General features: G+C 40.7%; 3 protein-coding genes and 1 long non-coding RNA gene across 12 annotated transcripts in view; 1 reads left to right on the top strand and 3 right to left on the bottom strand.

Moving 5' to 3' along the window:
• Positions 1-588: 588 nt before the first annotated feature.
• Positions 589-4,274, bottom strand: LOC147151601 (gap junction alpha-3 protein-like). Its single transcript, XM_086012130.1, has 2 exons — positions 4,206-4,274; positions 589-1,669 (listed from the first exon to the last, which is right to left on the bottom strand). The coding sequence occupies exon 2, from the start codon at positions 1,642-1,644 to the stop codon at positions 589-591; it is 1,056 nt and encodes a 351-aa protein (XP_085868256.1). The 5' UTR covers positions 1,645-1,669; positions 4,206-4,274.
• A 606-nt stretch (positions 4,275-4,880) lies between these two features.
• Positions 4,881-9,954, bottom strand: LOC147151600 (gap junction beta-1 protein-like). Its single transcript, XM_086057403.1, has 2 exons — positions 9,809-9,954; positions 4,881-9,233 (listed from the first exon to the last, which is right to left on the bottom strand). The coding sequence occupies exon 2, from the start codon at positions 9,217-9,219 to the stop codon at positions 8,479-8,481; it is 741 nt and encodes a 246-aa protein (XP_085913529.1). The 5' UTR covers positions 9,220-9,233; positions 9,809-9,954; the 3' UTR covers positions 4,881-8,478.
• Positions 9,955-11,772: 1,818 nt separating this feature from the next.
• Positions 11,773-18,683, bottom strand: LOC147151599 (uncharacterized). 2 transcript variants are annotated; one of them, XM_086057368.1, is made up of 8 exons: positions 18,152-18,682; positions 17,180-17,312; positions 16,046-17,078; positions 15,724-15,854; positions 14,873-15,033; positions 14,058-14,212; positions 12,480-12,565; positions 11,773-12,089 (listed from the first exon to the last, which is right to left on the bottom strand). In XM_086057368.1, the coding sequence occupies exons 1-8, from the start codon at positions 18,293-18,295 to the stop codon at positions 12,007-12,009; spliced, it is 1,926 nt and encodes a 641-aa protein (XP_085913494.1). In that variant the 5' UTR covers positions 18,296-18,682; the 3' UTR covers positions 11,773-12,006. The 2 variants fall into 2 exon arrangements, with proteins under 2 accessions (XP_085913494.1, XP_085913499.1); XM_086057373.1 differs by lacking the exon at positions 12,480-12,565 and having other exon boundaries at positions 18,152-18,683.
• Positions 17,898-20,996, top strand: part of LOC147151595 (uncharacterized) — a 195,197-nt gene continuing 192,098 nt past the window's right edge. For 6 of the 8 annotated variants that reach the window (XR_015090358.1, XR_015090356.1, XR_015090351.1 and 3 more), the window contains exons 1-2: positions 18,107-18,282; positions 19,270-19,351. This is a non-coding gene — a long non-coding RNA (uncharacterized LOC147151595). Of the gene's footprint in view, positions 18,035-18,106; positions 18,283-18,302; positions 18,396-19,269; positions 19,352-20,996 lie in introns of those variants that run through there. The other 2 variants (XR_015090360.1, XR_015090353.1) reach the window with 2 other exon arrangements.

The following is a 20,996-nucleotide window of genomic DNA, read 5'->3' as shown; positions in this document are numbered from 1 at the left end:
TCATTTTAAAATGTACATCTTTATCTACATGATACGTTTGATAGTATGTGGGAAAAATGTGACTTGTTTACATTAAACACATGGAGGGATTGGTCCACTGTGCAGTGTGCAATATTTTTGTGTTATCCATTGCTCTTGCACTCTCTATTGGATGCTTTTGTATTATTTCAGAGTGTGTTTAAATACCTTTTAAAAAGAACTGTAAATGCTATAAGGAACATGCCTTGGGAGTGTTTAACCCTGCGATTGAGTGGGATGTACTCTATAATGCTTTTTGGTTGCGTAACACTTAATTTATTTCCAGCAATACTTGCCACAAGGTGACAATATCGTTCTGCAAACAATATTACCATTATGTGCACTATGACTTTCTTTAGTTTTGACTTACTTTCCTATTCCTATTAATTCCTATGGAGAAATTACTTTGAAAGTAGAACAGGATTGAGGACAACCAGTGTTATGGAACAAATTGTGTCCCACTTTCACAAAATCAACTTTGTGGACCACGAAAGTCTGATTTGGAATGAGTCAAACCTGCAACATGAATACATTTTTCCAAAGAATGTTCAGCCCCTTGACGGCAATGTGTCATATCTTCAGATCATCTATTCGACTCTTGTTGCTGCTGTACTTGGCACTGCGGCCTTGCCTGCTTTGCGTGGGTGACCCGGGGGCAGATCCTCGCTTCTTCCCTTTCAGGTCACGTTCTTCCAGCTTGCTGCCGCTCCTTTCCACTGCCAAGTTGTCCTTATTCTGTTTGTAGGCCGCCTTGCTGTTACAGGGGTGAAAAGACGAGTCGGCGCCCTCGGACAGAGGCGAGAGGTTGTAGCTCGGAGGCCGATGCTCGTGGAAGTAGTCGGCATACGTCGGGCTAAATGGCGCTTCGGTGTCGCTGTGCCCTTTGGACAAGGTCTCGGGTGACTGGTTGCCTCTCCTGAAGGTGATGCCCTGGCGGCACTTGGTGAAGCCCAGGTGGTAGATCTCAATGAGGTTGAGGAAGAGCGAGACGCTGGCCACGCCCAGCATGAAGATGATGAAGATGGTTTTCTCAGTGGGTCGGGAGATGTAGCAGTTGACCGCGTTGGGACACGGCGGCCTGTCACACGTGTACATGGGCTTCAGCTCAAAGCCGTACAACAGGTATTGGGCCACAATGAAGCCCACCTCAAAGAGGGTCTTAAAAATGACATTAAAGACATACGTGCGCAAGAGTTCCCCCTGCAGGCGCACGTGTCCTTTCTCGTCTCTCATCAGGGCTTTTTTGTGCTTGTGGGCATCAATGACGAGGGCCGGCTTGACTGGAGGATGCGTCTTCTCTTTCTCCTTTTGCTTCTCCTCCATGCGCACCAGGTGCAGGATGTGGCCCAGGTAGATCAGCGTAGGCGTGGACACAAAGATGATCTGCAGCACCCAGAAGCGAACGTGGGAGATGGGGAAAGTGATGTCGTAGCACACGTTCTCGCAACCGGGCTGCTTGGTGTCACAGGTGAAGCCCGACTGCTCGTCGCCCCACACCTTCTCTGTGGCGGCGCTCAGGATCAGGATGCGGAAGATGAACAGGACCGTGAGCCACACCTTGCCCACCACGGTGGAGTGCTCCTGGGCATTTTCCAGGAGCTTTCCCAGCAGGTTCCAGTCCCCCATGGTCTATGTGAGTGCACAGCTGGGACTGGAGGGATTGGGAAAAGGCTCTTTAGTACAAAAGGCAAAACATGCAAATTTACTAGGGATGTTCCCTAGCTTTTTTTTGCCAGACTAATACTAATACTAATACTAATACTAATACTAATACTAATACTAATACTAATACTAATACTAATATTAATACTAACACTAATACTAATAGGCTACTAATAATCATTATTCTTCTTATTATTATTACCATACATCTAATAATAATAACGATAATAATAATATTTATTATTATTATTATTATTACAGTATAATTTAAAGTCAACCCCCATAAATTCTTTGCAATAATATGTTCTATGCGCTTCCACTAGTTGAAACAAAGCATTATGATTAATATTACATTTATGGAATATGAGTTAAACAGCTCATATTCTTTTAGCCATCTCAGGGGGCGGCCATTTTGTCACTTGAAAATGACACCACAGTTATTCAGGGCTCAAATAACGACCAATCACGACTCACCTGTTTTCTGAAGCTGAGCCATGATTGGTCGTTATCTTAGCCCAGAGCAACTTTGATGTCAGTCGACAGCGAATGGCAAAATGGCCGCCCCCAAGATGGACAAAGACGGGTGGATTTGACTGCTTACACTGAAAAAAATGATGGTTTAATTTACTCAATTATATTTCGTCAGGTGGTTGCACAAAATAAAATAATCTGGAGTGAGATATTTTTTTTGAGTAGATGTATAGTTTATTTTAAAAAGATATCTGGATTCAGATTATTATATTTTGTGCAACCACTTGAAGAATTAAAATAGAGTAAATAATGTACAACATTTTTTTTCAGTGTAGCTCATATTCTACAAATGCAATATTGAATCAGAATGCCGTGTTTGGATTACACTGAAAAAAAATGATAGTTGAGTTTACGCAATTTTATTTCAAGTGGTTGCACACTTAAAAAAAAAAATCTATCTGACTGAAAATGACATCACAACTGCTCAGGGCTCAGGTAACGACCAATCACAGCTGACCTGTTTTCTGAAGCTGAGCCGTGATCGGTCATTACCTGAGCCTTGAGCAGGTGTGATGTCATTTTCAGTCGACAGAAGTGACAAGATGGCCGCCCCGTGAGAGAGCTAAAAAGGGTTGGATTTTGCTGCTTAACTCATATTCCACAAATGAAATATTAATCAGAATGTGTTTCAACTAGTGGGCCTGCTGGGAACATATTCTGGAAAAAAATATGTTTGGGTCGATTTCATCTTCAACATCCATAGTGCTTGTGTATAAATAAAATATATCCATTAGATTTATCAATTTTTTTGTGGGTATGAGTTTTATGCCATTGCACTTAATAGACCAAATTTGACCGTATTCTTTTCAAGAATATGTTTGGATTGATTTCCGCTTGAAGGACTCTTTGACATGGTCACAAAGGCTGAGGATCAAACCCACAACTCTAGTCAACCACACGTATTGCAATGAATTCAATAGTGTCTACAATACAGTATAGAGTATACTGCAATATGCGTGTGTCATCACAAGGCCATCAGCGTGAAATGGCCCGGGAATAATGGTCGTCTCCAAAGCAGAATCTTGTGGTTTGTTTCGATCCTCAGCTCACGTCCAAGTGTTCTTGAGCAAGATACTAAACCCCAGTTGTTCTGATGCTGTGTTATTGGTACGTGAATGAGAAGACAGTGATAAAGCTCTTTGAGTACTGTGATGATAGAATACGGTTATACCAATGAAAGCAGCCCCATTTACCATTTTACTCATAATAATTTGGTGTTACTTAAGCAAAAATATCTAAGGTTTTTGTAGTCAAATCATGTCATCCATTAATAGATAAATTGTTTGAGATACTGTATTATTCTTAAATACATCATCGTAATCAAACCATATGAGTTGACCTAACTCATCAGGTTTTAGTGTATTGAAACAATGCAACTCATATCCATAAAGGCATGGTCTTCTAATGGATGAATTTGTTCATTATTACATGTGTAAATAATACATGTACAAGACCCAGAGATCAACCCAGCTTCTCTGGGCGAAAGAACCAAAAAAAAAATCCTTCAGGTGTCCAAATCCTTTTGTTCATATAGTGTACATTACATGGCTGAAATAACACAGTCTAACAGCTACAGCAAGTATTCTCCTCCTCCAAAATGCCTTACCAAATTCAGCGGAGCTTACAGCAAATGAGTCTCAAGAGTCAGGTTGTTAAAACAAGTGTACAACTTGGCGGCTACTGATACGATTCCACGTAGACCACAACAGGATTATATTTACTTTAGAGGGTATATATTTGGCATGTGTGGACAGGGAAAGTCAGCTTCCAGGCATGATCCTGCAAGTCGTGGCCCTCGTGGCCCCGGCAGTGGCAACGTGATCGGTGCTCTGAGTGAAAGGGAACACCAGCTAGACGAGGTTGAAGTTCATATTGGTACCACTGAAATAATGTTAGTAAGGTCAGCACCTGTATTGGGCAAGAATGGGTGGTTCATTCAGAGCACCTTGCAAGTAGAAAACCCTTTCATACGTCCTATTTAGCAATTCACTCACCTTGTCATCTTCTACATCCCTTGTATAGAACTCCTGTGTGTCTTTGAGGGTCCATGAGGCCGACCGCCACGCCGACGGGTCTCAGAACAAGTGTGATCTTTGGGGCTTCTTGGCAATGCCCTTGAATGGACAGGAAAATTGGACTCCTACCAGCCACAGCGTCATTTCCACACCGACCGGCTCAGGCGGACAGGTTCCAGGACGCCCCCAACCGAGGTTCTTCCACTGACCACAACACACTAATGGACAAAGTCTCAACCATGTCCGGCCCGCCCCTCCCCCTGTGGTTAAATTTGGCCCAGTGTACACGAATGTAAACTATTACAGCCTGTCCACTTGGTTGTTTGAGTGACTGACAGGGCAGCTGGCCAATGATGCGCTCGACTGGGTTTTGTTCCAGCCACAAGTGGTCCTGGTGGCTAAATATAGTGCAGGGGTCTCTCCTATCATGGGGGGGCATGATTTGGAGATGAGTCGGCCTTTGCATCCTCACAGTGGAATGAAAGGAACAAGAGCAACAATGAACGGCAATAAAATAAACCTAGCCCATAATTAGTAATTGTGAGATTTAGATACAGTGGTGCCTTGAGATAAGAGTTTAATTTGATCCGTGGCCACGCTTGTAACGCAAAACACTTTTCTCTTAGAAATGAATGGAAATGCCTTTAATCTATTCCAGAGACTCCCCCAAAAAGCATTTTAATGAGGTAAAAATAGCACTCCATAATGGTGTACTTTACAAAAACAAAGTAATGACATGATGACATTGAATGGTGCTCTGAGTGTCTTGGCCACAGGGGGGTAGTATTAGACAGACAGTCCTGCCTGGATGCAGCAGCCAATCATAATGCAGTTGCGCTTGTCCTGCCTAGAGCTCAAGCGGGATTCGCTCAAATCCTCTCTCAGCTCATCAGTACAGCACTAAGATTAGTTGTTCTGTGCAAAGGATGAAGGATATATGAATGTGAGTACTCTTGTATCGTCGGTGTACATGTTGCTGCACTGTTTGTTTACACTCTGCTGCTGAAAGTGTTAAAAAAAAAGGTTTAACATACGTTACATGCTTATTGGTGTTAGCATTAAGCTAGTGGACTGAAAGGCTAAACTATGGTTGTTTTAACTACACATTCCTTTTGTTTCCTGTTTAGTTTGACAGTAAACAAGCCTCTTTTTTGAAGGATTGTTCACCATATGCCAAACTGCTGCTGAATCCAAATTTTGTGGCCTGAAAAGTCAAACAAAAAACAAGTTCAAATCATCACTGGGTAAAGTCATACAAGATGCCAAGCCGTGCATTTGGAGCCTGGGCCTTCAGTTGGGAATTACCCGACAACATTACCTAATTGGGTTTGACTAGCTTAAATATAAGCACAATATTGTCCTTTTACTGAATGGACTAGAAAATGTGCAATCATATTCTAGCATTGAATGTCATATTATTGACTCTTAATTAGTTGCATGAACTATCAAAGGTCAGTTCTTGCATTGTGCTACTGAACTAAGCAGCCGATTATAATTAGTGGTTTCACCAGTAGTTGTTTGTAATGCAGAAGCTCATGAAAAAACAGTATTGGAAAAGTGCCGTACGATGTTTTCTGGCACCACTTAAACTATTACAATCACAAGCACATGCATGCAACATTTGCGGCAGCATGACTACATAATTACAGAAGGACTTTAGCGCTGTTCTGCATTTTGTATGAATGAATTACACTACTCTGCTGTCGTTCTGGAATTTTTTACATCAAGTACCTCAAAAAAGATTTACTTGCCTCCCCAAATACCCCCTTAGTGACTAGCCTTAAACACAGTAGCATATAGTAGGCCCAAGTGATCATCAAAATCACTGCAGAAATTTTAGTCCTGAAAAGTACATTTTGCATTATTGTACGCCATTGTAACATTATGCACCATTTGAACATAAACACAGTGCTTAATTACAGGAAGATAGAAAAGTGTACTTAAAGAAGAAGTCAACCCAAACATTTTTTTAAGAATATGTTCTATGTTGCTTAGGGCTCAAGTAACGACCAATTACAGCTCATCTGTTTTTTGAAGGTGTGCCATGATTGGTTGTTATCTGAACAGTGAGCTATTGTGTTGTCATTTTTAGTCGACAGAAGTGACAAAATGGCCGCCCCCTGAGATGGCTAAAAACCAGAGTATTAACTCTTATTCCACAAATGCATAATTAATCAGAATGCCTTGTTTCAACCAGTGGGCTTGCATAGAACATATTCTTTAAAAAAATGTTTGGATTGACTTCCCCTTTAAGTGATTCAATTAAAATGCATTGCACACAAAAGTTCAGTAAAAATTGCACCTAGATAAATGTTTGGAAACACATAATAAATACAGCTGAATTTGATTTAAAAATTGCACTGTACTGGATGAAAAAAAAAGTTTAAGCCAATTACATGATTCATTCATGTGCCACTTGAGGGAGCCGCATATCACTAGTGGTACGACAATCACACTTTGGGTATGCTCTATTTTGTGCACTGTCAACATACACATCATTTTATACATAGCGTAGAACAAAAACCCAATCCAGGAAGACCCGACACAAGTTAGCATCTTTTCAAATGTTTGCTGTTAGTACTATGCAGTGAAATTCTACACAACTGCAATCTTCAACATGAATAATGAACATGAATACCTCTGTGACTGAGTGAAAGTTGAACTCTTCTCTTCTTAAAGGTACAGTTTCTCAAAAAGCTTTAACTGACATTTTTGACAAGTATTTCCAAATGTTATTTCGTTTTAAGGCTAAAGCCACCTGCCCACTCTGGTTGCAATGTTCACAGAAATAATAATCATTAAAAAAAGAACCAAAAACCAAACATTTGTGGGTAGCGATATGGAACAGTGGATATAAAAAGCCTATACACCCTGGTCAAATGCAAGGTTTTTGTGATGAAAATGAAACTCAATTCTTTTCAAGAGGCGAAGTGCAAATAAACTGAAATAATGTGGTTGCACAAGTGCACACCCCCTCTTATAACTGGGATGCAGCTTGTGTTCAGAAGTAACCAGTCACACTCACTCATGTCAAAAGGGAGTAAGCACACACCTTCATCCATCCATTATCTATACCGCTTATCCTCACAAGGGTCGCGGGTGTGCTGGAGCCTATCCCAGCTGTCTTCGGGCAGTGGGCGGGGTATACCCTGAATTGGTTGCCAGCCAATCGCAGGTCACACAGAGACAAACAAACAGCTGCACTCACAATCACACGTAGGGGCAATTTAGAGTGTCCAATCAACCTACCATGCATGTTTTTGGAATGTTGGAGGAAATCGGAGTACCCAGAGAAAACCCACGCAGGCACGGGGAGAACATGCAAACTTCACACAGGTAGGCCGGAGCCGGGATCGAACCCACGACCTCTGAACTGTGAGGCGGACGTGCTAAGCACACACCTATCGCCATTTAAAATGTCAAAGTTCAGATGTTCTAGTAGGCTTTTCCTGACTTTGGGGACTTTCTAACAAAGTAAGAACTTTTTTGAATGGTTCATAATTCTCTCCCCCTTGACAACGGTCCTAGTACCAGCTGAAATAAAACAGCAACAAAGCATGACACTGTCATCACTATGTTTCACTCTAAGTATTTTTTTTTTTTGGGATGACCAATTTTGTTTTTGTGCCAAACATACTTTATGGAAATGAGACAAAAATGTTCACCCATTTTACCAAACGGTAACACCTTTTCCCACGTTGAGGAGATTATGTCTGTTGTTTATTTGTTCTTCTACTCTTGAAAAGATTAAAAAAGAAATTTAAATTGCGTTGGTTAAGACCACACTAATGACGGAAATTTTTTTGAAGTGATTTATCTTGGTCTGATTTTTTTTATACCACAAAAATGTACAATTTGAACCAGAGGTGTGTAGACTTTTCATATCCACTATACAGTGAAGAAAATTGATAACAGCAATTGAAATTGTGAATGAGCTGGTTTTAATTCAAACATGGACGAGGGCTGATGAACCTTTACCTATCTTCAAGATACAACGCGAATACCACATGTCAGTAAAAATTGAAAAGGAAAAACTGTTGCTGACAGCTGAAAAAATTCTTATAATAAATATATGTTCACTATTTTTACACTGCAAATAAATAATACTGTAGCATGAATACTGAGCAACATGCTCCGTGGCTTTTTAGTAGTTTAAAAGGAGAATGAAGGGCTGTGTGAGAGAAAGTAAAACACCTCTCGCCCTTCTTTTATCTCACAGTAAAAAAAGAAAAAGAAAAAAAAAAATCAGCTATCAGCTGATTGATCTCATTTTGTAGGAAGATAATTTTTGACTCATCCAATCCACTTTGGACTCTTCCTCAGAGCGGCGGAGGAACCGTTTGCACGCCCTGCCTATGAGGTAGACCACCTCTGCCAGGTTGAGTAACACACACACTCCAGACACGGCCAGCATGAAGACAGTGAAGATGGTCTTCTCTGTGGGCCTGGAAACAAAACAGTCCACTGTGTTGGGGCACGGGTACGAATCGCACTTCACCAAGCGCACCATCCTGAAGCCAGGGTAGATCATATAGAAAATGTAGAGAAAGGCAACCTCAAAGAGGATTCGGAAGACAATGCTGATCATGTAGGTCCACCAAAGAGCCCCGGTGATGAGAAACTTCTGGTTTTTAATGTGCTCCAGATCCTTCGGACTGTTACGGCCCGCCCGCTTTAGGATCTTCTTTTCAATGTGACGGCGATGGGCCACATGCATGGCCACAAGAAGTGCCGGGGTGGAGACCAGGATGAGCTGGAGCGCCCATAGGCGGATGTGCGAGATGGGAAAGAATTGGTCGTAGCAGACGCTGTTGCAGCCGGGCTGTTGGGTGTTGCAGGTGAAGCCGGATTTCTCATCTCCCCAGACGCTCTCCGCCGCAACCACCAGGACCAGGATACGGAAAATGAAGATGACGGAGAGCCAAATGCGTCCGATGCCCGTTGAGTGCCTGTTTACGCCGCTGATCACGGCGTAAAAGGACCCCCAGTTCATTTTTGACTCCAGAGCTGAAAAAACAACATTGTAAATATTCCCGTTTACGGATAACCTAACAACCTATTACTGTCATCAAAAGTTGTAACATCAGCTTTAGATCTTTACCAGGCTTAGCCGGCTGTGCAAGCGGCGTAAGCAGCGCCCGCTCCAAAGGTGACCATGCTAACCGATGACTATGGCAGTGCCAGGGTCCAGGACAACGACAGGAAATGCCAAGTTGTGAGTTGGTCTATAAAAGCAGGGGCGATGGCCTAGCATCGTCACAAGACGCAAAATGTCATAGCCAATTGCCAAACATCCGCTGAGTCACGTGATGGCCTCACCCCGTATTAATACTGAACTACTGCGCAGTTCCAGACAGACTGCCAACAAATTCCTCCAAGGAAGCAGACAGATGCGTCAAAGAGTTCTATTGTTATTACGGAAGACTTTAAAGCACCGACATCACTTTTTAAAATGACCTAAGTTCTGATTTAGTTGCAATTACGTTCAAGTTAGATGGTCACCTGGGGGATGTCGGCTTTTAGCCACACCAGTTCTGACCTCTCCAAGAGTAACAAGCAAATGATAAGAGCACGCGTTTTACCTTCAGCTGTGATGGTACACACAAAGTGTACAAACCAGGAAGAAGTGAATTAAAATGCTTTTCTTTTTAAGCAAACCAAAATGCTGTGTTGAGAACACCATGCGTTGGGAAAATGCTAATCATTCCTCCACCACAAGCCAGTGCCCTGCACCGTAGTGGTCATATGGTCTTGTCTAAAGCATTAGCATACAATGGCGTTCTTTATTGCGCTGCAACAAGACTCTTTCACATCAAACGCCTCGATTTCCGCCTACCCCCGATCTTAAGAAGGAATCTGTGTGGACACAACCACGCCTCATTATTTATTGTGCAAGGGAGAGCAGAAAGCTGAAGGAGGCCTTTGACCTGAGCTGCTGTCATTGACAGGTTGCACGTGTCAATGATGCCTGAACTCTTCAACTCTGGACAACACTTCATGGAAGAAGTCCTGATGAGAGTGTCATAACGTTTTAAAGCATGCATTTGCTACTTTAAAATCTGACCTTATTAGGTAACATTTTTGTGGCTGGACTTCAGATAGACCATGAAGGAGTACTAGGGTCACACAGAAAATAAATTATATTTAATACTGAAAGGGGAAGTCAACCCAAACATTTTTTCTCAAGAATATGCTCTATGCAGGCCCACTAGTTGAAACAAGGCATTCTGATTAATATTGCGCTTGTGGAATATGAGTTAAGCAGCAAAACCCATGTGTTTTTAGCTATCTGAGGGGGTGGCCATTTTGTCACTTCTGCTGACTGAAAATGACATCATAGTTGCTCAGAGCTCAGATAACGACCAATCATGGCTCAGCTTCAGAAAACAGGTGAGCTGTGATTGGTTTGTTTCGACTAGTGGGCCTTCATAGAATATATTCTTCAAAAAATACATGTTTGGGTTGACTTTCTCTTTAAGACAATATATTTATTTATGAGAATAAAGATGCAGTATTACAATTTGTAAGAATACTGTAATTCTGAAAATCAGATTACCAAATAGTTGTGCTGTAGTTATAATAAAGTCCTAATTTTGGTAAGAAATTTTTAATACACAGTGATAAATATTGTGATTGTCTGAAATTTGTTTCGTTATCTATCATAAGTGTTTTAATGATATTGTATTACACATTTAATATTTCAGATATGCAAAGAACCTGCGACAGCTGATCTCAGAATACATTCACATTTGTGTGGGAATTTTGACATGACTTTAAATGACTATTCTCATACTCTGCAGTCATAAACAAGAACATTTTATTTATCACAACACAAAACCAGTTTTTATGCTAGAATATATCGTCGCTGCCTAGTGGAAAACACAATGTCTATTTTCCTTTTTTTGTTTTCACAATGGGATGTATGTAATGCAGAAACACCATTCAAGTAAAAAAAAAAAAAAAAAAATTAAAAAAAGGATGTGTTTTTCACATGACCGCGACAATATGCTTATTTAAGCAAAGCTAAAGCAATTGTAAAAATGCTGGTTGCCAACATGCCTGAAAAAAAAATCTACTAAAATTTGCACCTCCTCTGACAACAGCAGACCATCCGAACAAAGAAAAAAAAAAAAAAAAGTTGATTGTTCAGCATGCAGTGAGGGAGCGCAACACTCATGACAATCTAGTGGGAGGGTTGTGGTAGCCGGCTGACATTTTGAATTGACTCATGTATACTCTCTACCAAGTGTTTTTTTTTTCCCTAAACAAGGAGTGGTACATCCTGTATTTAGACTGGAAAAATACAATATACCATTGTGCAGGTACTCAATATTAAGCAAGAAGATATGTGCAGACGAAGTTAAGCTTTTGAATCTGACACTAATTGCCGGAAGAATTTCCTAAGGTGATGAAAACCATGATGTACTATTTCTTGGCGGGTGTTTGAAATCCAGTTTTCAATTTAATCCTGAAATAACGACACTTCTTTTAAACTTTGCTGGGCCTCAATCAACATTAGAATAAACTAAAAATGTCAAATTGGAAATAAAAGAGCAGAACAAACTTTTAATAACAACAATAGTAGGAAACACGCAGAGCAGACGGTAGGTGCACTTTTTCTTATAGGCTAATTAAAGAAACTGCACACGCTGATACAGTTGACAGTCAACAGTTGAGTAAAGAAAAATCCCTATTTAAGAATAGCTTTCTGTAAAACATCATCACCTATTTTAAGACATTACTGTATACCAAACTGTAGACGTTCCCTCTTTTCTGTCAGCTAGTTTTTCCGCTGAGTGTAGTATGAGATGAGGTATTTTTCCCAGTCTGAATCTTGTTTTCTCAGTTGGACTTGAATACGGTCTGAAAGGTAAATTGCAAAGTTAGGAGTGGCTCTCTGAGAGCGTAGTGGTTGTACAAATTGGTCGACTTTATTACTGCACAATGTCGTTTAGAGTGTGACGTCGACTAGTCGCTAATCACATGTCTTTGGTTTGAGGGGGAGGCAACAACGGTTGAGCATTCACCCAGGCCCTGTCAATTCTCTTGTCTTCTAAATTGCATGTTCTGTGTATATTTGATTTATTAGCTGTTCATTGTCAGTAAATCCTGTGATTATAAAAAAATAAATAGTACCGAACTGAAAAAATATCAAAGCCGTCATCAGCTATTAGTCGACATCGAGCCGAATGATCACACTTGCATGCATGTGGCCAGGAGAAGTACAACCACATTCTGAGATGAATTCCTTACTGTTTTTTTGCAAACTAATATTCTTCAGTGTGCTGTGTTTTGCATGTCCGTTCTGGGCTAATCGCAAAGACAACGGCGGCCCCCTCCTGCAATGCACAAATGACACAGACCCGTTACATACTTTAGTCAACAATATACTGTATCTGTATATCACTTGCATAATCCTAGATATACTACATACATATAGTATTGTGAAAAAGCAGGCAGCCTTTATCTTATTGTTTTATGAGCCCTTTTTATAGCTGCCCTTTTGACATAGCATATAAATTGATCTTTAAATAGTGTCTCCCTCCTCATCATTCTACCATCATTAGCATGTCTAGCTCCATACATACACAAGCATTCCAACATATGAAGGTTTGGTTCAAAATAAATTCCAACATCTTGCAGTAGTTTACTGAATAAATACGCCGTGGATTATATTACTATATATGTAGTAATGCGAGAACAAAGACTTTGCACCAGAGATGGGCATTCCGTCCCAGGGACAGAACGGTCCATCCCTCCGTCCCGGATAGACGCCCATTTTGTGGATGGAACGACGGAGGACGAGAAGTTTTTGTTTAGATATATGTTTGTAGACAATCATATCGACCTCTTAGTAACAGTAAAGAGGATGGTAATCACCACTCGATTTTTTTTTTTTCTTAAGTAAAAGTAGTGCTTCTTTTGCACTGACACTTGATTTTTACGTCTTTGATTGAAACAGTAAAGATGAATAAACCTGTGCCTGTGTGAAAGCCACATGTCTAAGATCTCAAATTCCATTGGAATTATGGTCCTGTCTGCTACAGGGGCTGAGATATTAATTATTTTGTATGTGTTGAATTTCTGGGAAAATTTCAGGTTTTCAAGGGTAATTCCAAAGATTACTTTAATGGGTTAATCTTTCTATTGACCAGTTTATTTCACTCTTTCATAGTTACGTTGACCTCTTATTAAAGGTTAAGAATTATGTTAATAAAATTAACATGTTATAAAATAATCTAGTTTAAATTCATTCACTAAATTCATTTTTTCCAGGTCATTATTTTCAATAGTTAAAAAAAGAAAAACAGAATCAATATCTAGTGATATTGACCAATATGAAACACTCATATCATGATCTATTTTTCAGTCATATTGCCCAGCCCTAGCGTACAGTGCTCTTTTTCATGTGCGTTCCCTCACTGCAGTATTGTTCTCAGAGGCATAATCTACCCTCTAGTGGACACCCATTTCACTGATTAGGAAAAAGGTGTAGAGTTTTGTTTGGGGCGGGGGCACACACGAAATGTAAGGGTGGAAGCGCTTTAAAAAGACGAGGATGACGGGGTCGGAGGACAACAATTTTTATGAATAAGGATGGATGGATGAGGGCAGAAGGGCACCCAGGTTGCGGACGGCAGACGGGCCGGCAAAAAAGGCTTTCAAAGTTTTAAAGTGCCCATCTATGCTTTGCACAATACGTTAGACACATCAGGAAAAAGTTTGACCATTTCAACATACTTCTAACTTTATGAGGTTTTCCATGCGTTTAGAAATCAGATAATCATATGCTTTTAATTGATTAACTGGCTTCTTTTCACAGGCAAGTACCTCATAGCTCCGAGCTTCCCCTTTTCCAAGAAAAGCTCTACTGACACGTCGGGCCCGTCTGTGTAAATTCTAGCATAAAACGTCCGTTTGTGCACAATCGCTCTAAACCAATCAACTGCTTCCTCGGACCAGCCTGTCCCATTTATAGGACTGACCTGTGGGGAGGAAACACATGGAGAGATTAAAAAAAATCATGGAGAGAAAGTGCAAATAACCATCAACAAAAGTTTTTTAAAGTATGGTCGGCAGGCCATTGGAGGTCTCTTGCGAAACCCCAGGTGGTCTGTTACTAACTTATTGACACGTTTCTCCTCTGCCAAAAATGATGACTCGAGTGCATAAATATAACTGACACTGCCTCCTCAGAAGTCTCCCGGATGAGGCAGCTACTCCCGTTTTTCTTGGCCTTGTAAAAAAAAAAAAAAAAAAAAAAAAAAAAGAAAAAGCGGCACAGATCCAACGATCTGGTGCATGGAGAGGACTAGGTCATAATCACTAGACGATGTCGAAGCTGTCATTTTGTGAGCTGTTCTGCCTGCTGGGCCTCCGCCCCCAGTATGTGGGACAGAAAGCAGAGCAGATTGAGCATCAGCGAATTTACTTTCATCTGAAATGCTGTTTGGTCGCAAAAAGTGATTGCAGCCTTATTTTATGCCTCAGCGCTGTTGATAAAACCACATGTAGAAATAACGTTGATCGTATCAGCTCACACATGTGGCCTCAAAACAGTCTTGACGCTTTTGATGATCTTCCATGCATGTGGAACATCATGAAGGCGATACTGCTGTTGAAATGATTAAAAAAGAGCTACTCACATTTGCCATTGAGACTTGCATTGACTGGAGCGGTAAGTTGCACATTTCTGCGCTCAGCTCCTTGAGGTTACAAAGTGACACGCAGGCGGTGTCGCCGTGATCCAGCCTCCTCACCTCCACCTTGATGGAAGTCTCATCCTCGGCTCCGTCAGTGGCTTCATCTTGTGACAAAGAACCAGAATACATGAAGGAGTCCCCACCAAGAGGCAACAGACAAGTGAAATGAGACGCTGCTACCACCTAGAGCAGGGATGGGCAACTTTGACCAGGGCCAGACTGTAACTGCAATTGCCTAGCACAATCTACCACCATTATACCTCTTTTTTTAGGAAATTGAGAAAAAAAACCCCCATTGAATACTCCATTGTATTATCTGGGCATTTACATGCATTTTTCTTTATGAGCGTATGTTTCTTTTCTTTAATTTACCTGAATGAAAGTGAAGTAGATAACTTCCGCTTTCTAATTTTTAATCTGCCACTGTACAAATTGCATCTTTGGACCCGACTCACATGATATCCACCTATTTACTAGCAGCAATTAACTGTTACACTGCCTGCAATAGGAACAAGTTGCCAACATAAGTGAGGTCAGCCCTAAAGTGTAAATATTTTAAAATTCTGGTTAAAAAATACACTGCCCCCTGCTTTCCATACCTATATTTGAGGTCTTGTAAATGAACTGCTGTACTGTTAAGTATGTGAAGCATGTGCGTTTTACCTTGTGTATGAAATGCGCTGTATAAGAAAAGCTGCCTTGCCTTGCAGGCCACACTGAGCGACAATGGTGGTTGCCCATGAATGACCTAGTGGTTACGTCTACAAACCTTCAAAACAAATATACATACTCACCTTTGCTTACACCACATATCTTGGTCACCTGAGCCCTGCACCATTGTTCTTGCTTAGGGAACCGGGCGATTACACGGGCTCCGATGTCTGGAATGCAGTTCTGCTCAGCATATGAACTACTGGGTTCACAGCTGCTTCAAAAAACGTAATAGCAATCAGAAACATGTGGAATATTACCAAAAAAAAAAAAACACAGGGAGATCTACAAAGAACAGTAATGAACAATAAGGATAAGTGCCTCGTAAGTTCTGAAAATGTGATCACGGAATCAGCGAGGGCTGTAAAAAGCTGAGAAAAAGCAGATGGGGATGAAACAAGTTACCCAGTAAAAAGCGCCTGCAGCTTGGTGATGGAGTCAACGTGCTGGATGTAGAAGTTGCTTGGACTTACAATATGAGACACAACAACCTCAGGTTCCTCAAACTTTCGCACCTGGAACTCTGGAATGTTTGACGCCTCAGTTTGGGGCTTTTTTCGAGAATCATTTTCAGACTTTTCACGTGGGAGTGTTAGGGTTTTAGTCATGCAAGCCTGGTCTCCTTCAGACTTTTCACTTTGGCAGTCTTTGTTGCCAGAGTTCATGGCTTTTCCCTGGGCTTCCTCTGCTGTGACAATTGTTAAAACATCTCTGAAATCCCACAATTCAGTCTTGGTCGCAATCACACAAGCATATGTAAGCAAGCCATTTGAATTGACCTGTTTGAGCCTGAAAACAGGAGTGTGGTTTACTGTATCTGCGAGCAGTGTCTTTGGGGCTTTGGCGTCATTCTGCTCATGTGACCTATGTCTGATAGAGAAATCTTCACTTTGTGTTTCCACAGGTGGCTGTGTGATGAAAAAGGCCTCCGGTGACTCCACAGTTTTGCCTTTTTCTTTTAGGAAGTGCAGCAACTGGGTGGTAGTTTGTTTTTTGCGTTGCATTTGCACAACATCTTCAGGCCCCCAAAGAAACTTGGGAGTTGGTTCGGTGTTGACCTTAGGGCTCTTAATGAGGGCAGCAGGAACAATCACAGCCTCTGGTTGGCATTTCTCCTCAAGCTGTATTTTTATTTCTTGTCCTTCAGTGTTCTGGCTCACTGATGAGTGGACAGTGTCGATAGAACAATTTTCAACAGGCATTTCATCCATCTGCACTGCTGGGAGCTGGGCGGTGAGGAATCCTGTCAGCCATTGAAAGCCTTGTCTAGCTCTCAGCATCTGGACTGCTTTGACTATGGAAGTGGCCATAATGGAGTTCTGCAACATCGGCCCAAACGTGAGTGCATTTGCAGGCAGGACCTCTCTGACTCCCAATGGTTGGCATAGGTTTGTTGTTAGTCCATTTTTGCGGAAAGGGTGCAGACACATTTTAGGCTCTAGCAGAAGGGAGGAAAAGAAAGTAATCAGATGAAGCAAGCTGAGCAGGAAATAATGCCTAAATCACAAATGCGGTATAAGGTTTTCCTCAATGACTTACCAAATGTTAAGTCCTTCAGTAAAACTGAGACCCTGTCTATGAATTGACATTTCTCATCTAAAGCCTTGGAGATATCATTGTAGACACTTGTTGAAAAAGATGACATCAGGGAAACTTTGACATCTCCATATACCTTCACAGAAGAGAAATTAAACTGTTAGCCGACTGCACTTTGATTAAATAGTGTCTGTATAGTGACAAAAGAAATATAAAGCTTTTTGACTTCAGTGAAACAACATTTTTGATGAGTAGTTTATTCCTTTCTGGACAGAATGCTTAGACAATTGTGATTTTTATCTACAGTACAGTACACTCACTGCATAGGTCATTATGTACATTAGGGATGGTCCCCTGGGCATACCGCCTATGTGACGGACTGGTCTCCCTATCCGCTCATTTTGCAGGCGATAAACATCTCGTTAGGAAGTGCCTGGTCCTATGTGGACCCCCCCAGTAGCACTGTGGCCCCCTCCAGCATTTAAGTTGCCCACTGCTGATGTACAATGTGCATTTTTTTTTAATGTGTGGCACCATTTGTACAGATTTGCACTGCCTTATGGAAATATGTTGGAAATATTTTGGTTCGGCTAATTTTTACATTTACAAAAACATTTCAACATCTATGTAAATAAGTAGCCTACCATTGAGCTATGATGCTTAAAGCGTGTGGGTGAAAGTACTGCTAATTTGCGGACACAAAAAAACGACATTATCACCACAGAGACTACCTGAAAACGGCGACACACTTACTGAACATGATCAGCAACTAAATGCGCCTAAATAGGTGTTAGGAATTAAGAAGCAATATTAAGAGGCTACTCAAAAAAAATAATCATTCACGAAACAAAAATGAGGGTAAGAACAGATTTATATTTAATAACGTAATCATTTTAATACGTGTTATTTTCACGGGAGTGATCTACCGACCTGTTTGCTAGCTGAACATGTACTACTGGATTGTCATTACTTTACCTTGTTCGTGATGATGCGAAGCTCTTTTTCCAGCCTGGTCCGGGCAGCTTCGAGCAGTAAAACTTTTAAAAGGATATGTAGTTTTTGGGCAGAGTGAGAGTGAAGCTGTATTAGCTGAGGCGTCATTTTTGGTGAGGAATTCATACTCGTTTATATGGCAAAGCACTTCCTACTCGTTCGGTCGCTCACAAGTAACAGTGAACGAAATCAACCATACGTTTGCCGCCCGTCTTCAGCAACACCGGTATATATTTATGATTCATTTTAAGGAGTACACATGCTTGCCTTTCTTGACCCTCCCGCTGGTTAATAAGGTGAATGTAAAATGTTGTCTAAATCGACACCTGCAGACAATCAAGGGCAGTAAGGGCCTGTCACCCATGTTCACCGACATTGCTATGAGCTATTAGCTAGATGACATGTAGCATTTGCTTAGTTGAAATACATGGAAAACAGTTTATCTTTTGGGTTTATTCTGGACGGTTGTAATATATTATTTTCTGTGGTGCATTATCTCCCGTGAGAAGTTAGTTAAAACCAACTGATACAAAAGGAAGCAAGGGTGCATATTTTACACTATACATTTCATGGCAGGCAAAAACGAATTTAATGAGTGAAATAACGATCTCGTTTCCCTTACTCACAAATGTTATTATTTGGGGTAAAACATGGGCCTGTTTAGTTAAGCATAAAACCATTATTCTGTTGTCTGAAGAGCAACACATACAGCACACAATTTAATCGTACACTCCTGGTAAAATGCCAGCTTTTTGTGTTAAAATGAGACCAAGATAAATCATATCAAAAGCTTTTCCACCATTAATGTGACCTATAACCTGTATAACTCGATTGATTATAAACAAATCTTTCAGAGAGGTAAAGTAAAAATAATCAACTAACATATAATATAGTAATCTGTGGATGTGACTGTTCAGATTGAATCAGCCAAACACATTTAAACTGAAGTTTTTCAGCACACACCTGCCACCATTAAAATATCTGATTGACCCCAAATAAAGTTCAAATGTTCTAGCATGCTTTTCCTGACATTTTTTTTCCTAGAAGAAGCCTGGAGGTTTTGTGCTAACACTGACTGGTATTTGGGACTGTTTTTATAGTTCCATCCACTTTGACTAAGGCCCCAGTTCCTGCTGGAGAAAAACAGCCCCCAGTATGTTGCTTCCACCACCATGCTTTGCTGTAAGTATGGTTTTCCTTTGGTAATGAACGGTGTTGTATTTGTGACAAACATTCAGTATAACCTTTTTGAATTATGGGCTAAAAGTTGAACTTGGTTTCAGTGGACCATAACACATTTTCCTTATATTCGTTTGCCAGTGTTTACTTGAGCACTAAAAGAAGACATGAGATTGTTGTCAATAATATCACTAAACAGCCAGTGCTTGCCAGAAAATCCTGCAGCTTCTTCAGTGTGCCCTCTTGGCTGCCTGTTTTCTTCTCATCTATTCATCAATTTTGGAGGGATGTCCAGTTCTTGGCAATGCCACTGTTGTGCTGTATTCTTGTGTTCTCTATTTGATGAGGACTGTGTTCACTGTGTTTCTTGGTGTATTTAATGTTTTAGAAATTCCTTTGTACCATTCAACTGACTGATTAACAAGGATATCTCTGAAGTTGTGGAAGCGCTCAGTAGAACATGACTTGTGCTGTAAGTTGTGACTGCAAAAATGTAAGGAAAAGACCACTAGAACAGCTGAACTTATTTTGGGGGTGTTCAGAGGTACTTTAAATGTTGGCAGGTGTGTGATGACTCCCAATTATCATGCGTTCGAATTAGGACTGGGTGATATGGCGGAACAAAAAAAGAACTCTATCGCAATAAATTTAGTCAGACTGTATGATCTCGATTCATTATCACAATTTTTTCAGATTGTTTTCAAATTGCGAGTTTTAAAGCATTTGTACCACTGAAAGCTAAAGAAACTAGAGGGATATTTAATATTTTAGCATTAAATACAGTAAATGGAAAAAAGAAGAAAAAGCTAAATAGAAGAATAGTAAAAAATGAAAAAAAATACTCCACATTGTAACAAATGTAGACAGTGACAAATAGTGACAAATGTGGCAAACTTCAGCCAGGCTGTCCTAACCTGCGGTGCCCGACATGCAAAACAAGTGCAGTGTGAAAGCCTCATGTAGGCCACTAGCGAGCTGGAGCTTACCCCATCTGACTTTAAACGTGAGGCGGGCCACACCCTAGCCCGGTCGCAATTCAATCGCAGGGCAAACAAACATTCACACTCACATTAAACCATACTTTACACCATGAACCTTACCGGAGACCTCACTTTGACTCATATGACAAGCGAATAATTGAAAGCTCTCATTTTCTCTGGAGAGAAATACGATACACTAGACACAATACAAAGCAACAATTTTTTTGTCAGTGTAAGTGATCTGGCATTCATCTGGAACAACATTTCAGCAATAGACAAGTGGTTTCACCACAACCCTAAATATAGCAGCCGTTTGTGTTCAGGATTCTATTCAGTCTTTAGCTATGTTAAATTGAGCATGGATGGCAAGTCTTTGCAAGTTTATCAGTTCAAGCAAACAAACAAGTGATAAGTTTTGAATTCCACACTCCCATTAATCATCACCACAGAATAATGAAAACAATTTGGTCCTTAAATTCCCATTATTTTACTCCAACATTCAATACAATCCCTTTCCTGCTCTCTTTGCTTGGACTTGTCAAGCAGCTATCTGATTAAGGGAACTTTGGGTGGGGCTGTTCTATTGCTCAAGAGCATACTGGCACTTTTTGGTCATTAATACTGGAATCAATATCATTGAAAATGAGATGCATGTGTCTGCAAGCACG

Source organism: Filicampus tigris, chromosome 2 (genome assembly GCF_054856515.1).
Source record: "Filicampus tigris isolate MCC_2025a chromosome 2, RoL_Ftig_1.0, whole genome shotgun sequence".
Taxonomy (NCBI): Eukaryota; Metazoa; Chordata; class Actinopteri; order Syngnathiformes; family Syngnathidae; genus Filicampus; species Filicampus tigris.
The sequence above is the reverse complement of the archived record's forward strand: the minus strand, read 5'-3'. Positions and strand labels throughout refer to the sequence as shown.